Genomic DNA, 25,988 nt, shown 5'->3' with positions numbered 1-25,988 from the left:
GTTCAACAAATCTGAAATCAACAAATCTGAATAATGTATGAAAACAGGGGAACAGTGTTTATAGTTGTGGGAAATGGGCCTGTCTTTTGGTAGATGGCGCCATGGTTTGGGATGTTCAGTTAATAGGCCCAGTTATAGTGTGTAAGCGATCGAAAAAAAAACTGTATCATGGGTACACATGCACAAATGAACTTATTGGGTAATACATGCACAACTGCTTAATTTTCTGTTGATTTGATTGGGTTGAGCTCACAAAAGCTTGTCTCACAAGTGCATAAATACGTGAATCACGTCTTACATTTTACACTGCATTGAATTCAGAGCCGCACACCAGTGAAGAATCAGCAGCTGAACCGCCAAGATGAGCGTGAGTGTGGAGGATTTTGGATTTTGAAAGATGAAGCTGAAAGATAGACACTTCACATGTTGCAACTGATGAGTAATTAGTTTGGTTTCAGTAAAATCCAAGTCTTATCATTGAAATGATCTTAATGTGACATAAAGAGAGAGAATACTTACACAACAGATACAGTTAGAAGAGAGGTTATTCAGCTAATTGTTTGATAGTTAATCAGTCGCTGAGTCCCTGTGTCTCAGTGTGTTGCTAGCCCCAGCTCTGTCTAACATGTAGGAGATTCCTTACACAGTTCTGCCTCCCTGCTGATTAAACTGTGATATTGTTGACTTTCTAATGTCTTATTGCCTAAGAGAAGTGAAAGAGTCAGCGTGTGGAATGCAGATAAATTTGCATTTCATGTACACATAATCACAAGAAAAATTTTTTATATTTTCCTGTTTTTTTTTCTTCTTCTCTCTCTTCTGTTTTAAACAGAATTTGGAGCTGAGAAACTTGTCTATCAAGCCAGGAACGGAACTGAGGGTCAGCGGAGTCACCCATCAAGATGTGATTCGGTGAGTCAGTGGTGCCTCTGTCTGTTAGGACTGTTTATGCTCTCGCTAAATCTCTTGCCATCTTCATCCATGATCATCCATCGTCCATCCCTTGTGTGTCTCTTTCTCTCACAGTTTCATGATCAATGTGGGCCAGTCCATGGAAGACATTGCACTGCACTTTAACCCACGCTTCCACTGTGGCAATGACCAACAAGTCACCGTTATAAACTCCAGGAAGGATGGGAACTGGCAAGAAGAAGTGCGAGAGAGAAACTTCCCTTTCCAGCGGGGAAGGAGTTTGAGGAGAGGCCTCGGACAGGGAGACACTGAGTTGGACGTGCCGAAAGGAGACTTTGTTCAGTCCTTTGTACCCATATTCAACCGATCAGCCTGCAATTTGGTATCGGCATCATAGGGGGGCACTACCCTCATAGCAGAGCTTCATGAGAAATATTCCAGCCAAATTATTCAGTGTTAAATCATTCAACTCATATACTACTTAATCTCTTACTACATTATGATCTTTATTCAAGACCAATTATGTGAAATAAGTTCTTACAGCAATGTAATTAAACATACATAAAATAAATGAAGATCAAGAGCTGCGGCATATAGATTTAGATATTTATACTTAGATCACTCATGGGTTTATTTAATTGTTTTTCACTGCAGTTGTAGTGAGTTCTATGTGAACTGGACTGTTTCTTCTTTGGTAACTTAACTCTCCTGCTTCTCTCCCCAGCCTCATTTTAACTGTTCCTATGATCTCTCCCTCTCTCTTCCAGGTGACCATTACCTTCACCGATGACAAATTTTACATTGATCAACATAATGGCCATGTGACGCAGTTCCCCAACCGTCTGGGTGACAAACAATATGATTATATTTTTATTCAACAAGCCACAGTCAGTGGCATAGATATCAAATAATCAGGAGGTGCTAGCCAGCCCCTTTCTGGCTCCTGATTGGCTGATCTGCTTCTGTTTCCTGCTTCCTTCCTACAGCTGTGCTATGACTGCACTTTGTCTCTCCCAGACATCAGTGCCTTTAATCTTGTGCTTCTCTGCAACATTTAACAGACCCCCTCTGCCGTCTGTCCAAACTCACTGAGTATGAGAATCATTCCAGCTTCAATAATAAATCTCTGACATGAGCAAATCTACTTATGGTGTGTGGCTGTGAATTGGGGGGGGGGGGGTCCAGTTTGTACTACAGATCTTGTGCATGAACGTATGTCAAGGATCACAAATTCACCCTTCGGTCAACTTGATAAACATGTTTTACAATATATTCCATGCTAGTTAGTGGTGTTTATAATGGCTCTTTAATGCTGATTGTATTTCATACATTTTTCATCAACTCAGCTGGATGTTATCTGAGGACATTCAGGTCAGGTTTCTCCATAAAAGGAGAGATGTTGAAGCACCTGGGGCCTGAACTTTCACCTCACAACTGCAATTCCCTAACTAGTGGCCACACGGCACAGAAAAAGAATAATTTGGCTTATATGATGTGATAATTATTTCTTCTTTTCAATTTGGAAAAAAGTACATGTCCATCTTCATCTTTTGGCTTAATAACAGTTTATGAAAGTGGCTCCAAAAGGGGTTAAAGGAAGCCTGGTTGTGTCAGGAGAGGGTGCGGGAATGGACCCAAACGCAGAGTAAAAAACCGAAAGTCCAAAAATGGGGAAAACAAGACTTTAATAAACTAAAACACGGAACAAAGAGCTTCGCAGGGCGAAATTTACAAACAACAAAAAACCTCAAAAATTCACAAGAACACAAAAATACAAAATACAAAAACGAGGGAAAACAGGGCAGGTAGGGCACAGGCAGGCAAACAGGTAAACGGGAAACAGGCAGGAACAAACAGGTCACTGAAACAGACAGGCAGGTAGCAAACCAAAGCAAAAGATTCCAGCGCCTGAGTCGGGGAGAGGGAGACTTAAATAGAAAGACACAGACGAGACACAGGAGGGCACGATGAACAATCAAGCCACAGAGAGGGAGGGGAACACGAGACAAAACACAACTAATAATTGAATAATGAGAACCAATAAAACAATTAACAGAACACAAAACCAAGGTACCGCCATCTGGCGGCCCAATAGAGAAACAACACAGGGGGAAGACACAGAACCCTGACAGGTTGTCCTGTCAGACTCACAGTGGGACGGGTCACCTTGTTCTTGGAGTGAGTTTTCTTCCATTATCTGAGCCACTCAAGAGAAGTCATTTTAGGTTTATCACGCATACTCTATATTAATTCATAAATAAATATCTATTTAGCAGACTGGATTCTTTCCTTGTCTATGAATTATGTTTCTAACTTCCACATTTATATGTTTTAAAAATGATGATGCATACAAAGACATTAGGGACAATGAGAAGACAGGGAGGGACAGAGGGCCAATGAGAAGACAGATGGGCTCTTTGCCGAGATTGGTCCGTTCAGAGCCGTCGATAGCAACTCTTTCTATCTACGGCTCTGGGTCCGTTGCTGTGTGGTTGTAGACATCACCGCCACTGCTCTTTGCTCTGCTGCATTTCACTAAAAGTACCACTAGATGTCAGCCTTGAGTGAAAATGCACCTCTGAGTTCACAACCTGGGCTGTGGGCTTTTGTTGTCATCCTTTTTGTTTGATTAAGAAAACAGTCCTAACGAAGAGCTGCCTTTAATTTTAATTTCAATCTTTTTATGGAACCATCACTATCATTATTCTGGCTTTGTTTTAACCAGGCTCCCATTCTGTAGTTAAAAGTAGTGGCCAAAAAGGTGGAAGCACTGTAGGAAAATTTTGAGATTCCCCATGATTGAGATGACGTCACATGTTAAAGTTAGGGTATTCCCTCAATGTTGATCAAACTGTTTCCTCCAAACTCTCGATGCTTCATGATAAAAATATATCACATGTATAACTATACACTCATATAATCAATATGTAATCCAATAAACCTATATCAGTAGTTGCAGCTAAGCTTATGGAAACGCAAGAAACCACAGTATCAACTGTAGAAAAAAAAGCAAGAGAACGCAGAAGGCTTAAAAAAATCACACTTACTCACTCAGCAGAAAACACTAATCAAATACTAATCATACACTACTGCCAATAACTTCAGCAGATAACACTAACCAAAAACTAATCATACACTACTGCCAAAATACAGCAGAGAACAATAATCCAAAACTAACAAAACGCTATTGCCAAATAAAAGTGCTAGAAGACTAATATTTTACAGTGACCCCTATGTAACCTGAATACAATGGAAAATTACAGGAGGCTATAACTCTGTAACTTGTATGCTCAATGGAAAATTACAAGAGGCTGTGACTTGTATGCATAATGGAAAATTACAGAATAAAGACTAATATTTTTTTAAGGGAAAGTTGGGGTATCATTTCACAATAACGTTATCACCTAAGAACAGAAAATCATTGTGGTGGTTAGAAGGTCAGGTCGACCCAAGAGCAGGAAATCAAAATCATTGTGGTGCCAAGAAGGACAGATGGCTGGTATTTTTAGAAATGTGTTAAGGGGAGTTGTGGGGTACATTTGTGTATATGAATGTAAAACTGACAATCGAGGTTCAAGTCGGCGGAATTGATCCGGCTTTGTGCACCTGTGCAAATAAAGTCTAACTTTTCTGAAAAGCTTGTTGCTGTGGTATCTTTTCCCTTGTGAAATTGTTTTATACAAATTAATGATTGGACTTTGAATTCTGTCGGTTCCTAGACACGACAGCACAAATACAGATACATTCTCAAGGACGTTTATATTGGTCAACTCTCCCATGTAAAACAGCGGTTTTTGATCCTCGATGTCTCCGCCGTTTCAAAACCAGCCTCAGTACATTTCGCATGTGTACTACAATCCATATGGGCTCGTGAACTACCGGTTTTGGTATAATTACGTTACGCCATTGCTGTGTCGTGGATACCCTTAAAGAATTAGCATAACAAATCATATTTTTTTGCGCTTACGTAACTCCATTTAAACCCAGCGGATCCTGACATAATTCTATTCATTCTATCGGTCATTTTGAGACATGGTTGATTTTTCTATTTCCATGGCTGTAGACTTTATTAAATTTGAATGAGACCGCAAAATTCTAAATTTGGACGCCGAAATGTCCGTAGACCTAACATGGGGAGACACAATGCTAACTTACTAGATCAGGCTCTCCCAGTTTAAATGATCCCATCGTTCTAAAGTTCTAAACAAACATTAGATATGAACAACGGGAGGCCGTTGTGTCCAGTCGGTGTCGCAGTCACAGCCAGGCAGCAGATAGCTAGGCACACCGCAGTCACATCACTGGCTTTGTCGGAAGTGACAAGCACTGTGATAACGTGTCGGATCCAATAAAGCAAGGGAAACCGTGTTGTTAGCCAGTTATATTAGTTTCACGTTAGGGGCCGTATTGTCTTTGCTGTCTGTTAGCTAGAAAATTGCGGTTGGTATCTTTTAGTAGGATCTTCGTGGCAACTTTCATATCTTGCTAGCTAGCGAACTCAGCTATGCTAACTAGCTAACAGTGCATAATTTGATATGGCCAGCGAGCAGGGTGTAGGGTGGAACGTGAGCCATGGTTAACGCATAATGTTTGACCAGAACATCATCAAAATGAACATTCTCATGGCCATCTTCTGTTCATTTGTTTAGACTTTGCACGAATGCAGGTTTGCAAGGACAAGTCATCATGAAATAACAAGCATGGACTTGCAGGTGATTAACTTTTCTGGTCGTTTCAAATAATTTATGTTGTATGTTATGACTTGCACAGCCACTAAATGAAAACATCAGTGCAAAATTTCCGCGAAGTGCATGACAGATTTCAATCGCACATCTCCTGTCCAACCCTGCAAAAAAAGAGAAGTAAAATACAGTCACAGTGGCAGCAGGATGCCTAAAACAAGCTGAGCCAGCAAAAACATTGCCCAACAGCGCACACACACAAACCGCAGGATGTCGCGGATACGCAATGCTTTAGTGTTATTTAACCAGGTGATTGTATTACGAGAAGACACGTTCAGGAATAAAACTGCTTCTGTTGCTTCCATAGTCTACGTTGTCCTGTCCCTCTTTTGACCAAGTTGGACAGATGACATCTTCAAGTTTATGTTTCTGGAAAACGGTTTGTTCCCAGATAGCCAGCGACTCCTTGCCGGATCTGGGCCAGTTTTGGCCCAAAGTCAGCACTGCCGGGCCGGACACGGCTCAGATCCGGCCAGAGTCGCTGGGTATCTGGGTTACTATGAGTTTTCCGTTTTGTTTTGTGTAGTCTAACGTAGGAGCATGGCTTTGTGAAGAACAAATATAACAAATGTGACTTTTTCTTATTAATGGTAAATTACATTACATTCGATCCGTGAATGTTAAATGTTTTTGTAGATGGTAAATTCAAAGCTTTTGTGAGGTTGATTACTCGTGTAAAGTACCGTGGTCGGTTGGGACGTGTTAATGGGTGACTTTGTGCCACATGGAAGTATTGAATGTGGGCTTATAGGCAAGTAACTTTGGGAGGGATATATCTCAAAACTATGATGATTGTACACATGTAGTGCAGTGCTATAAAAAATATGAGTTAAACATTTGATACACTACCATACCATATAATACTTGTTTTTGAATGTTTTTTATTGCAAATGGTAATAATCTCCAATGAAGGTTATGTGCATAATAAGCATGCATAATAAACATCCCAATGTAAAAACTAAGGTAATTAATCAACTGCATTTAAAACTGAAAAAAAGAAAACTGCATTTAATGTGAAGTGTTTGCTTTTGCCAAAAAAATGTACACATAAATACAGAGGTATTTATACAGAGTCCAGCTGTATCTGCTGTTCTTCAGGAGGGATACAGCACCATTCTTCCATGAGAGACTCTGTTCAAGAATCTCCAATAAATGCTAAGTCCTCCCACTCCTGCTGGACCTGTCCTTCACCCTGCTGGACCTGTCCTTCATCCTGCTGGACCTGTCCTTCACCCTGCTGAACCTGTCCATCACCCTGCTGGACCTATCCTTCACGCTGCTGAACCTGTCCATCACCCTGCTGGACCTGTCCTTCACCCTGCTGGACCTGTCCATCACCCTGCTGGACCTGTCCATCACCCTGCTGAACCTGTCCTTCACCCTGCTGGACCTGTCCTTCACCCTGGATGGCTCCACAGTGTCACCCTCTTCATTTGTCAGGATTCTCAGAGTGGCACTGGACACCAGACTGTCCCTCTCTGAGAACATCATGGCAGTTCAGACCTCTTCAGACTGCACCATAGCTCCCCTGACCCCCTTTAGATAACCTTTTTTCTCTTGTTCTTTCTTTTCTTTCTTTCTTTTGAGTAATGCTATAGTTTTAGCTGTGTAATCAAGTCGCACTTTGTTCAGTTACAATACAAATATATATTTTTTATTACACTTATTGATTATAAATGTGCCTTCTTGGTGGTATCACATTTTTGTGTTCCTGAGAGTTAAACTGATGTTCTCCACTGTTGTACATCCCTCTGGATAAGCATGTCTGCTATGTGATTGTAGTGTGATGGAATGTAAAATGCACTCTTGGGTTCAGATCTGAGGATTGGCAATGGCAACCATTTCATGTCACACAAGGATTTTCAAAACATTACCGCCTCTCGTGTCTTATTCAAATTCCTACAAGAAAAGTAGTCTGGAAGGTAAACCATGGATACCCTTTCATAATGTTTGACCACAACATCATAATGGGGCTGAGGGTTCAGCCCTCTCTGTGATATTGTATGAAGTTATTTCTGCCTGTGTTCATGCAACATTCGTCAAACCTTCATCCACAGTCCTGAAAGGTACTCCATATTCTTAGAGAAGGACGACATCTGAGGGCAGCTGTTGTAAAAATGGAGAAAATACTTTATTTCTTGTTGATCCGTAATACTGCATGTATTTATGGTACATGGAAAAATGGAACAAGAAGTGCAAAGAGATGTGCGCATGCTTGTCACTGGAGTGGAACTTTATAGGTACATACAATGTTACAACTTGCTAGCAATACTGAATTAATTTGTAAAAGGTACTTATCAGTAGCCAAATAGAATATTGTTGTACTTTCAGGGTAAGGATGTAGATCTCATTTAAACATCGGGGTGGGTCAAACACACAGGAAATTTGCTTTCGGATTATTTTTTTTGGGGGGGGGGGGGGGGGGGGGATACTAATAGTACCACCCAGTGTAACATGATAATATTGAGGGGGACCATGTGATGTTTTCCCAAAGTTGGGGGGTTTGTGTGTCCCCTGTCTGACTCGGGATCTGCATTCATGAATCAGGGTACATTTGATCCTGAAAGAATAAAACTCCACTGCACTTTTATTGCTGAGTGTATAGATCTGAGGATTGGAGTGTGGCACAGTGGGTAAGGAACTGCGCTTGTAACTGAAAGGTCGCAGGTTTGATTCCCGGTTAAGGACACTGCCGTTGTACCCTTGAGCAAGGTACTTAACCTGCATTGCTTCAGTATATATCCAGCTGTATAAATGGATACAATGTAAAGTGCTATGTAAAAAGTTGTGTAAGTCGCTCTGGATAAGAGCGTCTGCTAAATGCCTGTAATGTAATGTAATATCACTTGGTGTTCACCTTCAGCTTAGCAAATCATCATTTGTTACATTCACTGTTCTACCAAATAAGGTCAATAATGTTGTATTTACTGTTTTAGAGAGAGAGGAAGTCTGGTGCCCCTCCCATCTAACCCACAATGTTAGTAATTATGAGCTATGGATAATACTGACTAGTCATGTTAACTTTTATGTTTGGGGTCAATTTGACCCCAGCAATATAAACCTGTGGAAAATAATTGTAACTGAAAGTGTTAGCCAAGTTTCTCTCTCAGCTACTTTTGGCCTTTCTACTGACCATCTTAATAGCCCAGTAAACAAAACATGACTCCCCCCATCCTCCCCTTATACATCAAGTATTGATTTTATATGACTATTGCAAAATATGCAAATGACTGTACAATCTCATTCATTGACCTAAAATGGAAAACAAAGTATGTTTTGGATGTTTGCAGGGCTTTATGTTGGTATTAAGTGCAAATTAAAAAAGAAAAATAACATTTGGAAAGAAACACACATTTTATTATCAAGCATAGCAACATTTTATGTTCGGGGTTAATTTGACCCCAGGAAAAAATATTAAAAATGTCAAACATTTCCAACGTTTAGGTTCAGAAAACACTTCAGAGCATCAATAAGTAACACATGAGAGTTATTCAATAATGAAGAAACACCAATAAAAAGTAAATTAGTCACCAGAATTGAGTTTTGATTAAAAAATGAACATAACAGCTCATCTAGGTACCTGTGGGTATCAATTCTTCATTCAGACGAGATAGATGCAAGTTTGTCACGCTCCTGTCGACCCTGCCTTGTTTCCCTGTCATCAAAGTGTATAATGTGGGAGAAAACATGAAATGTCTCCAGAGACATTGTGGCTGGAAAAATTGCCCTACCAGCGTCAGCATTCCAAAGGCTTTCTGTTGCTTCACCTTTTGACTTGTACACTTCTGCCAAAATAAGCAACCCAATATAGGATTGTTAGCAGGTTACATCCAGCTCTTTCCAATTGTCACCATACACACGCCTCCCCTCCAAGTTTGTAATCTCAAGAATATCCTTTTGCATTGATGGTGTTATGAAGAGTTCAAATGCAGATTTTATGTCTTGTACATGACTGCTAGCATATCTGGTGGGGCCTGGAACCATTTTGATGACATTAGCAGCACAAAGTCTACCCTGTCTTTCAACTGGGGATACGGACCATAGTAGTTTTCCATTTTTGGAAGTGAACATGTCAGTTCTTGGTGGTTGAGAGATGACAGGAGGGTTTATTGGTGGTTGAGAGGCAACAGGAAGGTTTCTTGGTGGTTGAGAGATGATATGAGGGTTTCTTGGTGGTTAAGAGATGACAGGAGGGTCTTTTGGCGGTTGAGAGATGACAGGACGGTTTATTGGTGGTTGAGAAACAACAGGAGGGTCAGAATATGGTATCGCAAAGGCTTCATTCTCATCATCAGAGGAGGATGCCACATGATCAGGGTCCTCCTCAACATTATCCTCAGTCTCAGACATATCCTCATCTAAATCACTTTCACCCTCCAAGATCTGGGACAGAACCTCAGTGGCAGCAAATATACGCCTCTGTCTGGAAGTTTTTTCAGATTGTTCCAACTATAAGATACAAAATATCTGAAGCCCAGCTTTCTGAATTCAGTAGAGGGACAAGGGACTTTAAAGAGTATCACTTCCATAGACCGGAGTTGATAATTATGTAAATTCTAATTCGGAGACAGCTGAAGTCAGAAGGAAATAGCCAAATTATTGTTTTATCAATGAATACATACCAATCAATCGGCGCAGATGAAGATTCAGCCTAGATCAGTATGGCAAACTGTATCCAATGCATGTAAAGTAGAAATGCTCATTTGGAAATGAAGGGCTAAATATTTTTCCCATAATTTGTGGCAGAATAAACATAAAGTTAAATGTTACATCATGGTTTTAATATAAAGCTACATATTTAATTTGAAACCCAAAATTTAAGATGTAATAAATATTTTTGTTAAATACTTAACTTTCAAACTCAGATTTGTGATTAAAAACAGATATATTAATGACATCTTAAATCATGGTTTTGGAAAACTAAGATGTATGATGTAAACCTAAATATAATTTTTGAAAATAAATATTTATTTTCTGAAAACAAGCTTTAAGATTTACAGGAAATTAAATGTTATATTTTTCTGAATATTTGTTATTATTAGAAACTGGATGGTAATTATTAAGATTGAACGAATCACCTCCTTCATGCAATTGGAGCAGCTTTCCACATATTTGGAATATGTCCTGATGTAATAGACAGATTTAAAATATGTAATAAGTGCTCTGCAATCTACAGGGCAGCAAGTTTAAGAAAACATGGATCCAGACAATCCAGTCCAGTGGTTTGTCAATCAAAAAAAGTGCAACAAAAATGTATAAAAAGCAAAAGGAGTAAGAGCAAAATGAGAAGTAAAATCACCATCATGGGAGGTCATGGAAAGTACAGACAAGGGAGGATTTTGTCCTACAGAAATGTTAGGTCAATTTAGCCAGATTTTTCAATGTAGGTCTAGTTGGTTCAGTAAATATCTGCATTAAATTGATATCCGAACAAAATTCCTTACATTCATCAGAGATATCACATAGCCAACCAAGTTAAAATCTCCCAAGATAATAATTTCAGAGTCAATATAAGAAGAAACAAGAAAGCAGCTAAGTCACCAAGTGTGTCAGCCACACCTGATGGGGCCTATATATCCACCAAAGTAAATGCATTATACCCTGTATGTAGCTTTAATTTGATGAGTTCACATTGTTTACATCACATTACATTACATTTATTTAGCAGACGCTTTTATCCAACGCAACGTACAAAAAGTGCATTTCATGGTCACGGACAACTACAAAACGCAGGTTCAATAAGGTACGATACTCATTTCGTACAGCTATTTCTAGCCAAGGACACAGTTCAGTTCACACAGTGAACACTATTCTGACCTAACTGATGCCAAGCCAATTTAGGGAGAAGAACAAGCTACAATATTAGGACAAATACAAATGACCAAAAGTGCTGGAATGGGGGTACATGTAACATGAGTGCCATGAAAGGGGGGATTTAAAGTGACATGATTCACAGAGTGGTGGCAGTTAGTCGATGGTGGAGGAAGCTGCGAGACAGACCAGGTAGGCCCAAAAATGTAGTGAGGGTATGTTGGGAATGCCCGGTGGAGGATTCTGTCTGGAAGGATTTCAGCTTTCACATCTGAGAGAACTTTTCCCGTGTCCCGGAGAAGGCTAGAAAACCTGAATTGTGGAAGCGGCTCTTAGGGGCCATGGTCAAAAGCTAGCACACTTCTTCCATAAGAATAAAGCATACAATATACAGTATTTTACACCTCTGAAGACCCATAATATTGTTTTGTTAGTTACCAAGTGTTCTTTTGGAGTCTGCAAAGGGCCTTGTTTGGAAACCCAAAATGGATACTACGTAAAAATTTGTGTTAGTTGCTCTGTGTTAGTTGCTCCAGCCCTAAGAAAGCACACCTCCTTAAGCTGCTAATAGTAGACTCTGGTGTGCCAAATGAGGGTGGAAATGAAAATCTACAGGATGGTAGATCTCCAGGAACAGGATTGGGCAGCCCTGTTCTGGGTGGTCCAATGCATGCTGGGATAGGTTACAGTACCTGCCACAACCCTGACCAGGAATAAGTGGGTATCAATTATGGATGGATGTATGTAGTGTATTTTCTGCACATGTTAGATATAGTGAATTTCATTAACATGAGTCTAATTTATTGCAGTTACTGGATAACTGTAATTCAATAAATGGCCAAAGCATTAATGGCTTAATTAACTAATTGAACTACTAATTGTAATTCAATTTAATTTCCATTGACTGTGTGTACTGCAGTCTAATTGCATGCCCACATTGAAATGCAGGCTATAGTCTGTAATTATGCTACCGAACTTATAAAATGTATTGTATGTATGGAAAAAGCCTAGCTTGAAAGTAATAGTTTCCAGTGTATTTCAAAACATATTTTTAAAAATAAATGTTGTACTATTTTTACCATGAAAGTACCATTTGCATTTCACATACAATGCCAAATGAGTGTATGGCATGCATTAAGCACATGTTACAATGCAATAATATCACAAATATTTCATCATGCCTTACATTTCCAATGAGACCATGACTGTGATGACTTGAAATTTAATCTTGTGAAGTGAATTATTTTTGGAAATTGTGACTTCCCCAAACGAGTGATTACTGGCCACACCTTTATCTCCAGGGAGAATATAAGGCCAGGTGCACAGAGAGAGAGGCATTCAGAACACCTCTGATCTTCAGCTCTACACCAGCCTGAGACCTCCACCTGTGACCACACCCAGCCACTTACCTGAGCAGGTGAGATCAAGTGCAGAGAAGCCTGTCTTACAATGCGTCCATTTTATAAAAATGGCAGTGTTCACCATGGGATAGATAAATATTACCTTTCTGCCATTCGTTATGTGTAGCTGAAGCCTGTATTCTATAATCTGTTACATGAAACATCAAGGTAAGTTCTAACAAATTATGTGATTTATGAAATATACATTTGTCAAATATGAATTTGGGTGTCTTTTTCTTACGTGCTTATATATATATATATATATATATATATATATATATATATATATATATATATATATATATATATATGTACATACATACATACATACATACGCACACACACGCACAGGAGGAGGAGTTAGGCTTAGACGTGCGGAGCCAGGTAAACATATTCTGGCAAGGTTATTCCCAGTAAGAAATTGCAAAAAAAGCTCATGATTTCCATCGGCAGTGCTCAGTACACACTCAGAAGGGTCCAGCCATTGATTTGATTCATTAGAGCTTGTCCAAGCTAGTTAATTGTCTCACAAGCTCATAAATACAAAAATCACACATTTCATTTTGCTTTGCTTTGTCACCAGATCCGTACAACAGTGCAGACTCAGCAACTGAACCGCCAAGATGAGCGTAAGTGTGAAGGATTTTGGATTTTTTTTTAAAGCTGAAAAATAGAATATCCAGGTTTGTCTTATCATTGATATAATGTTAACGTGACATAAAGAAGATACTTGCGCAATAGATAAAGTTAAGGGAGAGGTTATTGTGTTAATTGTTTGATAGTTATTCAGTCCTTGTGTCTCAGTGTGTTGCTAGCCCCAGCTCTGTCTAACATGCAGGAGATTCCTTACACAGTTCTGCCTCCCTGCTGATAAAACTGTGATATTGTTGACTTTCTAATGTCATATTGCCTAAGGTACGTGAAAGAGTCAATGTACGGAATCCAGATAAATTTGCATGTCTTCACAGTACGTAATCACAAGAAAACAAACCATTTTTCACCATAAATTTTCCTTTTTTTCTGTTTGAACAGAAGTTGAAGTTGAAAATTGTGGACTTCAAGCCAGGAATGGAACTGAAGGTCAAAGGAGTCCCCAAACCCAATATCGATCGGTGAGTCATTGGTGCCAACTGTTAATGCTTTTGCTAAATCACTTTCCATCTTCATCCTTGATCATCCATCATCCATCATTCATCCCTTGTGTGTCTCTCTTCCTCTCCCAGTTTCTCGATCAATGTGTGCGACTCAAAAGACAACATTGCGCTGCACTTTGACGTACGCTTCGACTATCTTGGTGAACATCGAGTCCTCGTCCTGGACTCCAGGAAGGATGAGATATGGCAAAAACCAGTGAGGTCGGAAAACTTCCCTTTCCAGTGGGGGCAGGAGTTTGAGGTGAGGCCTCGGACAGGGAGACACTGATCTGGATGTGCTGAAAGGAGAATTTGTCCAGTCCTCTGTACCTGTGTTCAATGGATCAGCCTGCAATTTGGTTTCAGCGTCATAGGGGGCACTGAGGGGCAATTTTCCCCCAAATAGGCACTTGTACCCCCCCCCCAAACATAGATTGCAATAGCAAATTCCCCCACCTCTGGTTGGCAGGCTGAACAATATTAATGTGTACAGAGTTGTCCATGTGATGTAAATAACATTTGCAAAGTCAAGTGAATAGGCCCCACAAACCTGAAATACCCGTCCATCTGAGATACCCTGGTGTTGACCCTACTGCAACTGTTCAAGGAAATTAACTATAACGTTTGTGTCCGATTATGCAAAGTTAGTTTTTACAGAAACTGATATACATATAACTATAACTAATATACATGAAGATTAAGTCCTGCATCAAATAGATTTTGATGTTTATTCTTTGTAGGCTTGTTACTTCATTGTTTCTCAGTGTAGTCACATTGTGATCTATGTGAACTGGATTGTGTTAACTTTCTTTCTTGGTAACTTAACTCGCCTTCTCTCCTTTCCTATGATCTCTCCTTCTCTCTTCCAGATGACCATTACCTTCGCCGATGACAGATTTTACATTAATCTACATGATGGCCATGTGCTGCAGTTCCCCAACCATCTGGCTGACAAACAATATGATTACATTTGTATTGATGGAGAAGTCACAATCAAAGGCATATATGTGAATTAAAGACCAATCAGGAGGTGCGAGCCAACCTCTTTCTGGCTCCTGATTGGCTGATCTGCTTCTGTTTCCTGCTTCCTTCCTACAGCTGTGCTATGACTGCACTTTGTCCCTCCCAGACATCAGTGCCTTTAATCTTGTGCTTCTCTGCAACATTTAACAGAACCCCTCTGGCGTCTGTTCAAACTCACTGAGTATGAGAATCATTCCAGCTTCAATAATAAATCTCTGTCATGAGCAAATTTACTCATCGTGTGTAGCTGTTCTTTTGGGGGTGGGGGGGGGGGGGGTCCAGTTCTTACTACAGGTCTGTTTTTATTGTTGTTTTAGTTCATTGTTTTCAAGGTGTTTATGTATTTATTGTGTTGGTATGGGAGCGCTCTCTCTCTCTCTCTCCAAGAGGCAAACGACGGTGCAAACCCAGAACTGCCGCATCTCGCTCCCAGGGGTGAAGCATCGGCATGTGACTGTCTCAAATTCACCCTTCAGTCAGAACAGGATAAACATGTTTTACAGTATTTTCTAGGCTAGTTAATGGTGTTTATTCTGGATCTTTAATACCGATTACATTTCACACATTTTTCATTACAGTTTTTCTCGATCGCTTACGCACTATAACTGGGCCTATTAACTGAACATCCCAAACCATGGGGCCATCTACCAAAAGACAGACCCATTTCCCAAAACTATAAACACTATTCCCCTGTTTTCACACATGATTCAGATTTGTTGAACTCTTTGTGTAGAACTCTACACACAAATCCCATCATATATCACTGGCTGCACCATGTGCTCATTTAGAAATCACTGGCATTCAATACCATTAACTCAAGTCATCACAGCTCAAACCCAATTAACACACAGTTCCCGAGGTGGAAACACTAGTCAAAATTGTTCACACACCAATCAGAACCTCAGGATAGATAGATAAAAGGGCCATGGGTCAGTTCACTTGTTTTGGAACAATGGATCCACAAAGACCTGAAGGTAGAGGAAGAGGACACAGGAGAGGAGGAGGAAGAAGAGGAAGAGGAAGGGCAAGGGCAAGGAGACAAATAGTTTCTGGAACAGGTTGAGGATGAAACAGGCCTATTGTTTTCCTTTTGAAAGGAACTCCGATAGAGTCAAAGACCAGCGCTTGGAATATGTGCAAGTATGGTTTTTCATACTGTATCAAGTATTTGAATACAGTTATGTATTACAGCAGTATGTACTGTAGTACAGGCTATATGATGGCCTACTTTTGTGTACTATATCAATGTGTTTCAGAGTAGTCATTACTGTACTGAGTTTCATCTCTTTTGTAGAGAATCTTTGACACTCCTCATGAACTCATCTTTTTGATGAAGCAGGATTTACTGTAATCTTACCAAAAGGAGGAGAAGGGGGAGGAACATAATTGGTCCTCCACCGCCATGCCACCCTTGGTCCATACAACACCATGAATCTTCTGCCTTTCCTCGATGGTCCGCGATATCATGTATACTGACTTGACCAGAGGGAGCCAGCACAACCAGAGCAGCCATGCTATGTTGTCATTTGGGACAATGTCAGTTTCCACCGGGCTGCTCTCGTTCGTGACTGGTTCAGCCTGCAATTTGGTATCAGCATCATAGGGGGGCACTGCCCCCCCCCCCCCATATCTTAGATTGTTATAACAAATTACTCCATCCCTGGTTGGTGATCTAAACTATTTTAATGTGTACAGAGTTCTTCAATGTCTTATTTATACATTATTTACATATTCATGTAAATAACATTTGCAAAGTCAAGTGACCTTAAACACCTGCCCATCTGAAATACAGTGATGCTGAGCCTGCTGCAACTGCTAAAGCAAAATCACTTGCATAATACGATGAGACACTTCACCCAGAAATCTTTAGCCTCCATTCTGAGGAAAACTGCCCTTCACAACCTTGCATGTTGTTCCTATGATCTCTCCCTCTCTCTTCCAGGTGACCATTACCTTCGCCGATGACAAATTTTACATTAATCAACATAATGGACATGTGTTGCAGTTCCCCAACCATCTGGGTGACAAACAATATGATTACATTTTTATTGAACAAGCCACAGTCAGTGGCATAAATATCAAATAATCAGGAGGTGCTAGCCAGCTCCTTTCTGGCTCCCGATTGGCTGATCTGCTTCTGCATCCTGCTTCCTTCCTACAGCTGTGCTATGACTGCACTTTGTCCCTCCCAGACATCAGTGCCTTTAATCTTGTGCTACTCTCCAACATTTAACAGACCCCCTCTGGCATCTGTCCAAACTCACTGAGTATGAGAATCAGTACAGCTTCAATAATAAATCTCTGTCATGAGCAAATCTACTCATTGTGTGTGGCTGTTCTTTGGGGGGGGGGGGGGTCCAGTTCGTACTACAGATCTTGTGCATGAACGTATGTCAAGGATCACAAATTCACCCTTCAGTCAACTTGATAAACATGTTTTACAATATATTCCATGCTAGTTAGAGGTGTTTATAATGGCTCTTTAATGCTGATTGTATTTCATACATTTTTCATCAACTCAGCTGGATGTTATCTGAGGACATTCAGGTCAGGTTTCTCCATAAAAGGAGAGATGTTGAAGCACCTGGGGCCTGAACTTTCACCTCACTGAACGTGCACCTCCCAACTGCAATTCCCTAACTAGTGGCCACACGGACATGCACAGAAAAAGAATAATTTGGCTTATATGATGTGATAATAATTATTTCTTCTTTTTAATTTGGAAAAAAGTACATGTCCATCTTCATCTTTTGGCTTAATAACAGTTTAAGAAAGTGGCTCCAAAAGGGGTTAAATGGAAGCCTGGGTTGTCCTGTCAGACTCACAGTGGGACGGGTCACCTTGTTCTTGGAGTGAGTTTTCTTCCATTATCTGAGCCACTCAAGAGAAGTCATTTTAGGTTCATCACGCATACTCTCTGGAAAATATATTAATTCATAAATAAATATTTCTTTAGCAGACTGGATTCTTTCCTTGTCTATGAGTTATGTTTCTAACTTCCACATTTATATGTTTTAAAAATGATGATGCATACAAATGCCTGTAAAAAGACATTAGGGCAAATGAGAAGACAGGGAGTGACAGAGGGCCAATGAGAAGACAGATGGGCTCTTTGCCGAGATTGGTCCGTTCAGAGCCGTCAATAGCAACTCTTTCTGTCTACGGCTCTGGGTCCGTTGCTGTGTGGTTGTAGACATCACCGCCACTGCTCTTTGCTCTGCTGCATTTCACTAAAAGCACCACTAGATGTCAGCCTTGAGTCATGATGCACCCCTGGGTTGTGGGCTTTTGTCGTCATCCTTTTTGTTTGATGAAGAAAACAGTCCTGACGAAGAGCTGCCTCATTTTTAATTTCAATCATTTTATGGAGTCATCACTATCATTATTCTGGTTTTGTTTTTAACCAGGCTCCCATTCTGTAGTTAAAAGCAGTGGCCAAATAGGGGGAAGCACAAATACAGATACACTCTCAATGTATGTTTATATTGGTCAGCTCTCCCATGTAAAACAGCGGTTTTTGATCCTCGATGTCTCCGCCGTTTCAAAACCAATCTCAGTACATTTCACATGTGGACTACAATCCATATGGGCTCGTGAACTACCGGTTTTGGTATAATTACGTTACGCCATTGCTGTGTCGTGGATACCCTTAAAGAATTAGCATAACAAATCATACTTTTTTGCGCTTACGTAACTCCATTTAAACCCAGAGGATCCTGACATACCACCGCTCATTCTATCGGTCATTTTGAGACAGGGTTGATTTTTCTATTTCCATGGCTGTAGACTTTGTTAAATTTGAATGAGACCGCAAAATTCTAAATTTGGATGCCGAAATGTCCGTAGACTTAGCATGGAGAGACACAATGCTAACTTACTAGATCAGACTCTCCAAGTTTAAATGATCCCATCGTTCTAAACAAACATTAGATATGAACAACGGGAGGCCGTTGTGTCCAGTCGGTGTCGCAGTCACAGCCAGGCAGCAGATAGCTAGGCACACCGCAGTCACATCACTGGCTTTGTCGGAAGTGACAAACACTGTGATAACGTGTCGGATCCAATAAAGCAAGGGAAACCGTGTTGTTAGCCAGTTATATTAGTTTAACGTTCGGTGCCGTATTGCCTTTGCTGTCTGTTAGCTAGAAAATTACGGTTGGTATCTTTTAGTAGGATCTTCGTGGCAACTTTCATATCTTGCTAGCTAGCTAACTCAGCTAGGCTAACTAGCTAACAGTGTATGCTTTGATATGGCCAGCGAGCAGGGTGTAGGGTGGAACGTGAGCCATGGTTAACTCATAATGTTTGACCACAACATCATCAAAATGAACATGATCCTGGTCATCTTCTGTTCATTTGTTTAGACTTTGCACGAATGCAGGTTTGCAAGGACAAGTCATCATGAAATAACAAGCATGGACTTGCAGGCAATTAACTTTTCTGGTTGTTTAAAATACTAGATGTTGTATGACTTACACAGCCACTAAATGAAAACATGAGTGCAAAATTTCCAGTGAACTGCATGACAGATTGCAAAAGCACATCTCCTGTCCAACCCTGCAAAAAAAGAGAAGTAAAATACAGTCACAGTGGCAGCAGGATCCCTAAAACAGGCTGAGCCAGCAAAAACATTGCCCAACAGTGCACACACACAAACCACAGGATGCCGCGGATACTCAATGCTGTAATGTTATTTAACTAGGTGATTGTATTACGAGAAGACACGTTCAGGAATAAAACTGCTTCTGTTGCTTCCATAGTCTATTGTTGTCCTGTCCCTCTTTTGACCAAGTTGGACAGATGACATCTTCAAGTTTATGTTTCTGGAAGACGGTTTGTTCCCAGATAGCCAGCGACTCCTTGCCGGATCTGGGCCAGTTCTGGCCCAAAGTCAGCACTGCCGGGCCGGACACGGCTCAGATCCGGCCCAGAGTCGCTGGCTATCTGGGTTACTATGAGTTTTCCGTTTTGTTTTGTGTAGTCTAACGTAGGAGCATGGCTTTGTGAAGAACAAACATAACAAATGTGAGTTTTTCTTATTAATGGTAAATTACATTACATTCAATCCGTGAATGTTAAATGCTTTTGTAGATGGTAAATTCAAAGCTTTTGTGAGGTTGATTACTCCTGTAAAGTACCGTGGTCGGTTGGGACGTGTTAATGGGTGACTTTGTGCACATGGAAGTATTGAATGTGGGCTTATGCTAAGTCCTCCCACTCCTGCTGGACCTGTCCTTCACCCTGCTGAACCTGTCCATCACCCTGCTGGACCTGTCTTTCACCCTGCTGAACCTGTCCTTCACCTTGCTGGACCTGTCCATCACCCTGCTGGACCTGTCCATCACCCTGCTGAACCTGTCCTTCACCCTGCTGGACCTGTCCTTCACCCTGGATGGCTCCACAGTGTCACCCTCTTCATTTGTCAGGATTCTCAGAGTGGCACTGGACACCAGACTGTCCCTCTCTGAGAACATCATGGCAGTTCAGACCTCTTCAGACTGCACCATAGCTCCCCTGACCCCCTTTAGATAACCTTTTTTCTCTTGTTCTTTCTTTTCTTTCTTTCTTTTGAGTAATGTTATAGCTTTAGCTGTGTAATCAAGTCGCACTTTGTTCAGTTACAATACAAATATATATTTTTTATTACACTTATTGATTATAAATGTGCCTTCTTGGTGGTATCACATTTTTGTGTTCCTGAGAGTTAAATTGATGTTCTCCACTGTTGTACATCCCTCTGGATAAGCATGTCTGCTAAGTGATTGTAGTGTGATGGAATGTAAAATGCACTCTTGGGTTCAGATCTGAGGATTGGCAATGGCAACCATTTCATGTCACACAAGGATTTTCAAAACATTACCTCCTCTTGTGTCTTATTCAAATTCCTACAAGAAAAGTAGTCTGGAAGGTAAACCATGGATACCCTTTCATAATGTTTGACCACAACATCATAAATGGGGCTGAGGGTTCAGCCCTCTCTGTGATATTGTATGAAGTTATTTCTGCCTGTGTTCATGCAACATTCGAGCTTGACCAGAGGGAGTCTCCCACGCTCATTTCCCCCATCAAACCTTCATCCACAGTCCTGAAAGGTACTCCATATTCTTAGAGAAGGACGACATCTGAGGGCAGCTGTTGTAAAAATGGAGAAAATACTTAATTTCTTGTTGATCCGTAATACTGCATGTATTTATGGTACACTCTCAGAAAAATGGAACAAGAAGTGCAAAGAGATGTGCGCATGCTTGTCACTGGAGTGGAACTTTATAGGTACATACAATGTTACCCCTTGCTAGCAATACTGAATTAATTTGTAAAAGGTACTTATCAGTAGCCAAATAGAATATTGTTGTACTTTCAGGGTAAGGATGTAGATCTCATTTAAACATTGGGGTGGGTCAAACACACAGGAAATTTGCTTTCGGATTATTTTTTTTGGGGGGGGGGGGGGATACTAATAGTACCACCCAATGCAACATGATAATATTGAGGGGGACCATGTGATGTTTTCCCAAAGTTGGGGGGTTTGTGTGTTTGTGTGTCTGACTCGGGATTTACGTTCATGAATCAGGGTACATTTGATGCTGAAACCATAAAACTCCACTGCACTTTTATTGCTGAGTGTATAGGGATGGTTAGACACATGAAAAGTTTAATGTTTAGGTTTGTCAAGTAAATTGCTTACTTATTGTCAGCAATGCTCCTGAAAAAAATGAACTATTCCACGACAGTATGCAGGTAATTTAGGCAGCTGCTCACCTGATTTTCTCCACCCCTCTGGTCTCCCCACCTGACTGCCCAGTGAGGTCTTTCCTGGGGGTAGGTTTGGTGTTGCCCTGGAGTCCCAGCTCCAGGGAGTCCATGGGGCCCTTCGTTGGCTGCTGGCCTGGGTGAGCTTGTGGCCAAGAACTGGCCTGTCATTTTTCAGTCAGGTCTCCAGCATGTTTGCAGTTTGTGGCATTTCTGAATTAGAAAACAAAGACAAACATGTGAGGTAATAATTCCTCAGAAAAATAAAAAGGAAATGGTTGTGTTGTAAAACTGTTAAGATTCCAAGTAAAAGATATGACGCAGGAACTGTAAACAGTGTCCTTGATTCTGTAGAATATGAGACAGTTCACACAAAACAATGGAGGGGCATGTCCCTCTTACGACATTCAGATCATATCACTTGGTGTTCACCTTCAGCTTAGCAAATCATCGTTTGTTACATTCACTGTTCTACCAAATAAGGTCAATAATGTTGTATTTACTGTTTTAGAGAGAGAGGAAGTCTGTTGCCCCTCCCATCTAACCCACAATGTTAGTAATTATGAGCTATGGATAATACTGACCAGTCATGTTATATATGTAATGTGACATTTTAACGTCAACAGTGCAATTGTAAGATGGGAATACACTCTACAAAAGTCAACTTTGTGTGCATAAATACTTGTGTGTTTAGTAAGCTTTCATTTGGTGAAATGTAAATGCATAAATACCCTTAAATAAAAGCTGATAATGTGCACTTTACCTACATGTGAATTGTTTGATTACACTAAACTAAAATTGTGGAATACTGTGGAGAAATACTGTGAAAATAAAAGAAAATATGACTTTGTCCCAAACATGGAGCTGACTGTATATAAGTAGTCTGTGCCAAACATGAATTTATATAGTCCTTGTAAGGTGAAGTTTCACATCCTCGTTAGAGGACCCTCAAGTATCCCCACCACTAAAGCAAGACATTACTCCTCCTCCCTCCACTGGATGCCAGTCACTAAGTGGTGGGACTAATTACCATATCTCTCAAAAGATTTAAATGGACAAATTTAGTTTTAGTTTAAGATATGAGATAAGATTGAAAATATGAATAAATATTTATTTTTGGTTAAATATATAAATTCTTAACTAAAATTTGTGTTGGATTAAATCTGTTAGATTTGTTATAGCTTTCAATAAAAACCAAAATTTAAGATAAAAGCTAAATATTTAATGTGGAACAGAAAATTTAAACAAATATTTATTTTTGGGTAAATATTTACATTTTTCACCAAGACTTGGAATTAAATAAATATGAAGTTAAATGTTCAAATCTATTTCATTTAGTCAACCTTCAGGTAACCAGGAACACCAAATTCAGATCAAAATCACTATTCCAAGGGGGATTAAAACATAAAACACAAAATTGCCCAACAACACAATTGACAAAGAACTTACAAGCATCAAATGGGAAATGAAACAATAGTATAACAGAACTAAAAAAACAAAGCAGAGGTGAACAGCAGGATCATACTTCACTCATACAGTCATGAATTACACGTTTAAAATCATGAAATTAAATTAATTTGTCTACTTTAAGATTTTTTTTCAGATTGTTCCAACTATAAGATACAAAATATCTCAAGCCCAGCTTTCTGAATTCAGTAGAGGGACAAGGGACTTTAAAGAGTATCACTTCCATAGACCGGAGTTGATAATTATGTAAATTCTAATTCGGAGACAGCTGAGGTCAGAAGGAAATAGCCAAATTATTATTTTATCAATGAACACATACCAATGAATCAATCGGCGCAGATGAAGATTCAGCCTAGATCAGTATGGTAAACTGTATCCAATGCATGTAAAGTAGAAATGCTCATTTGGAAATGAAGGGCTAAATATTTTGCCCATAATTTGTGGCAAAATAAACAAAGTTAAATGTCAAATCATGGTTTTAATATAAAGCTACATATTTAATTTGAAACCCAAAATTTAAGATATAATAAATATTTTTGTTAAATACTTAACTTTTAAACTCAGATTTGTGATTAAAAACAGATATATTAATGACATCTTGGAAAACTAAGATGTATGATGTAACCTAAAAATATTTTTTGAAAATAAATATTTATTTTCTGAAAACAAGGTTTAAGATTTACAGTAAATTAAATGTTATATTTTTCTGAATATTTGTTATTATTAGAAACTGGATGGTAATTATTAAGATTAAACTAATCACCTCCTTCATGCAATTGGAGCAGTTTTCCACATATTTGGAATATGTCCTGATGTAATAGACAGATTTAAAATATGTAATAAGTGCTCTGCAATCTACAGGGCAGCAAGTTTAAGAAAATGTGGATCCAGACAATCCGGTCCAGTGGTTTGTCAATCAAAAAAGTGCAACAAAAATGTATAAAAAGCAAAAGGAGTAAGAGCAAAATGAGAAGTAAAATCACCATCATAGGAGGTCATGGAAAGTTCAGACAAGGGAGGATTTTGTTCCACAGAAATGTTATCCTTTTCCATATCAAAAAGATGTCCAGCAGCAATATAATGTCTGTTAAAAGTGGCCAATGTGTTAAGTGTACATGTAGTGAACTCAGAGCTAATTCAGCATCAGATATTTGAGCAGAATGATGCAGATCAATATGGTAAAGATCATGCATAAAGGGTCGCTCATTAAAGTTCCTGATGTTTCTCTTATTTATGAACCGAGGTTGTGTTTCTCTTCCTTTAATGCTTCTGACACATGCAATAGGACAGTGATTATTAACACATCATTTGAACACACCACTCACATTTCTTTCACATTTTTTCTAGTCTATTACACAGGATTAGGTCAATTTAGCCGGATTTTTCACTGTAGGTCTAGTTGGTTCAGTAATTATCTGAATTAAATTGAGATCCAAACAAAATTCCTTAAATTTATCAGAGACATCACATAGCCAATCAAGTTAAAATCTCCCAAGATAATAATTTCAGAGTCAATATAAGAAGAAACAAGAAATCAGCTAAGTCACCAAGTGTGTCAGCCACACCTGATGGGGCCTATATATCCACCAAAGTAAATGTATTATACCCTGTATGTAGCTTTAATTTGATGAGTTCACATTGTTTACATTACATTACATTACATTTATTTAGCAGACACTTTTATCCAACGCAACGTACAAAAGTGCATTTCATGGTCATGGCCAACTACAAAACGCAGGTTCAATAAGGTACGATACTCATTTCGTACAGCTATTTCTAGCCAAGGACACAGTTCAGTTCACACAGTGAACACTATTCTGACCTAACTGATGCCAAGCCAATTTAGGGAGAAGAACAAGCTACAATATTAGGACAAATAAAAATTACCAAAAGTGCTGGAATGGGGGTACATGTAACATGAGTGCCATGAAAGCGGGGATTTAAAGTGACATGATTCACAGAGTGGTGGCAGTTAGTCGATGGTGGGGGAAGCTGCGAGACAGACTAGGTAGGCCCAAAAATGTAGTGAGAGTATGTTGGGAATGCCCGGTGGAGGATTCTGTCTGGAAGGATTTCAACTCTCACATCTGAGAGAACTTTTCCCGTGTCCCGGAGAAGGCTAGAAAACCTGAATTCTGTCAGGACCACTGTCATCAAGTAGAACTTTATTGACAATAAAGGCAATACAGTTATGTTTGGCGGTATGGCTCTGTTCTGGAGCTCTCCCGCCAACCACGCAGCCCGCGTGGATAAGGCCGGGAGGCCAGCAGCCAAACCCCAAAACAACCATATGCCGATATGCTATCAATAAGTGTCTCCGGCTGATGTGATGACTATGTGTACGACCACCTGGAGGAAGCCCTTCGTCCAGTCGAGCCTTTCGGCTTGAGGCCGTCTATATTTTTACATGGATCAGTGGTTATGTGTACCAACAGCATGTTGGACGTTCCCCTGAGGCCACTAGTTAGATGAATTATTAATTAATAAACCAGGGGAACATACTATGTGAGATGTAATATTAGGCTATGTGTACCGACAGCTTGTCGGTATTTCCCCTCGAGCGCCGAGATTTAAACTAAACCGGGGGAAATATGCTACTACCTGCATCAGTGTAAATGAATCCTCGCTCATTGCCATCCATACAAGCATGCATGGACAAGACCAGGAGGGGGCAGCAGCAAAACCCCCCAAAGCAAACATACGCCGACATGTTGTTAGTACTTAGTCTCTGACATAGGGCGACATAGCTC

The 25,988-nt window shown here is 39.9% G+C and overlaps 1 protein-coding gene and 1 long non-coding RNA gene across 6 annotated transcripts in view; one reads left to right on the top strand and one right to left on the bottom strand.

The window, feature by feature from the left end:
- The first annotated feature begins 307 nt into the window (after window positions 1-307).
- The window catches only part of LOC118234090 (galactose-binding lectin l-1-like), a 34,305-nt gene continuing 8,624 nt past the window's right edge, over window positions 308-25,988 (top strand). The window contains exons 1-5 of one of the 5 annotated variants that reach the window (XM_035430408.1): window positions 12,775-12,882; window positions 13,449-13,494; window positions 13,898-13,977; window positions 14,089-14,260; window positions 16,964-17,340. In XM_035430408.1, coding sequence (XP_035286299.1) covers window positions 13,489-13,494; window positions 13,898-13,977; window positions 14,089-14,260; window positions 16,964-17,107 — 402 coding nt within the window. In that variant the 5' untranslated portion in view covers window positions 12,775-12,882; window positions 13,449-13,488 and the 3' untranslated portion in view covers window positions 17,108-17,340. Of the gene's footprint in view, window positions 368-12,774; window positions 12,883-13,448; window positions 13,495-13,897; window positions 13,978-14,088; window positions 14,261-14,867; window positions 15,255-16,963; window positions 17,341-25,988 lie in introns of those variants that run through there. The other 4 variants (XM_035430404.1, XM_035430409.1, XM_035430405.1 and 1 more) reach the window with 4 other exon arrangements.
- LOC118234091 lies at window positions 2,178-17,695 on the bottom strand. The gene is made up of 2 exons (XR_004766624.1): window positions 17,625-17,695; window positions 2,178-2,339 (listed from the first exon to the last, which is right to left on the bottom strand). It is a non-coding gene; the product is annotated as an uncharacterized LOC118234091 (long non-coding RNA).

Source organism: Anguilla anguilla, chromosome 8 (assembly GCF_013347855.1).
Source record: "Anguilla anguilla isolate fAngAng1 chromosome 8, fAngAng1.pri, whole genome shotgun sequence".
NCBI classification, from domain to species: domain Eukaryota; kingdom Metazoa; phylum Chordata; class Actinopteri; order Anguilliformes; family Anguillidae; genus Anguilla; species Anguilla anguilla.
Note: the sequence above shows the minus strand (reverse complement) of the source record. Positions and strands in the feature narration are given on the sequence as shown.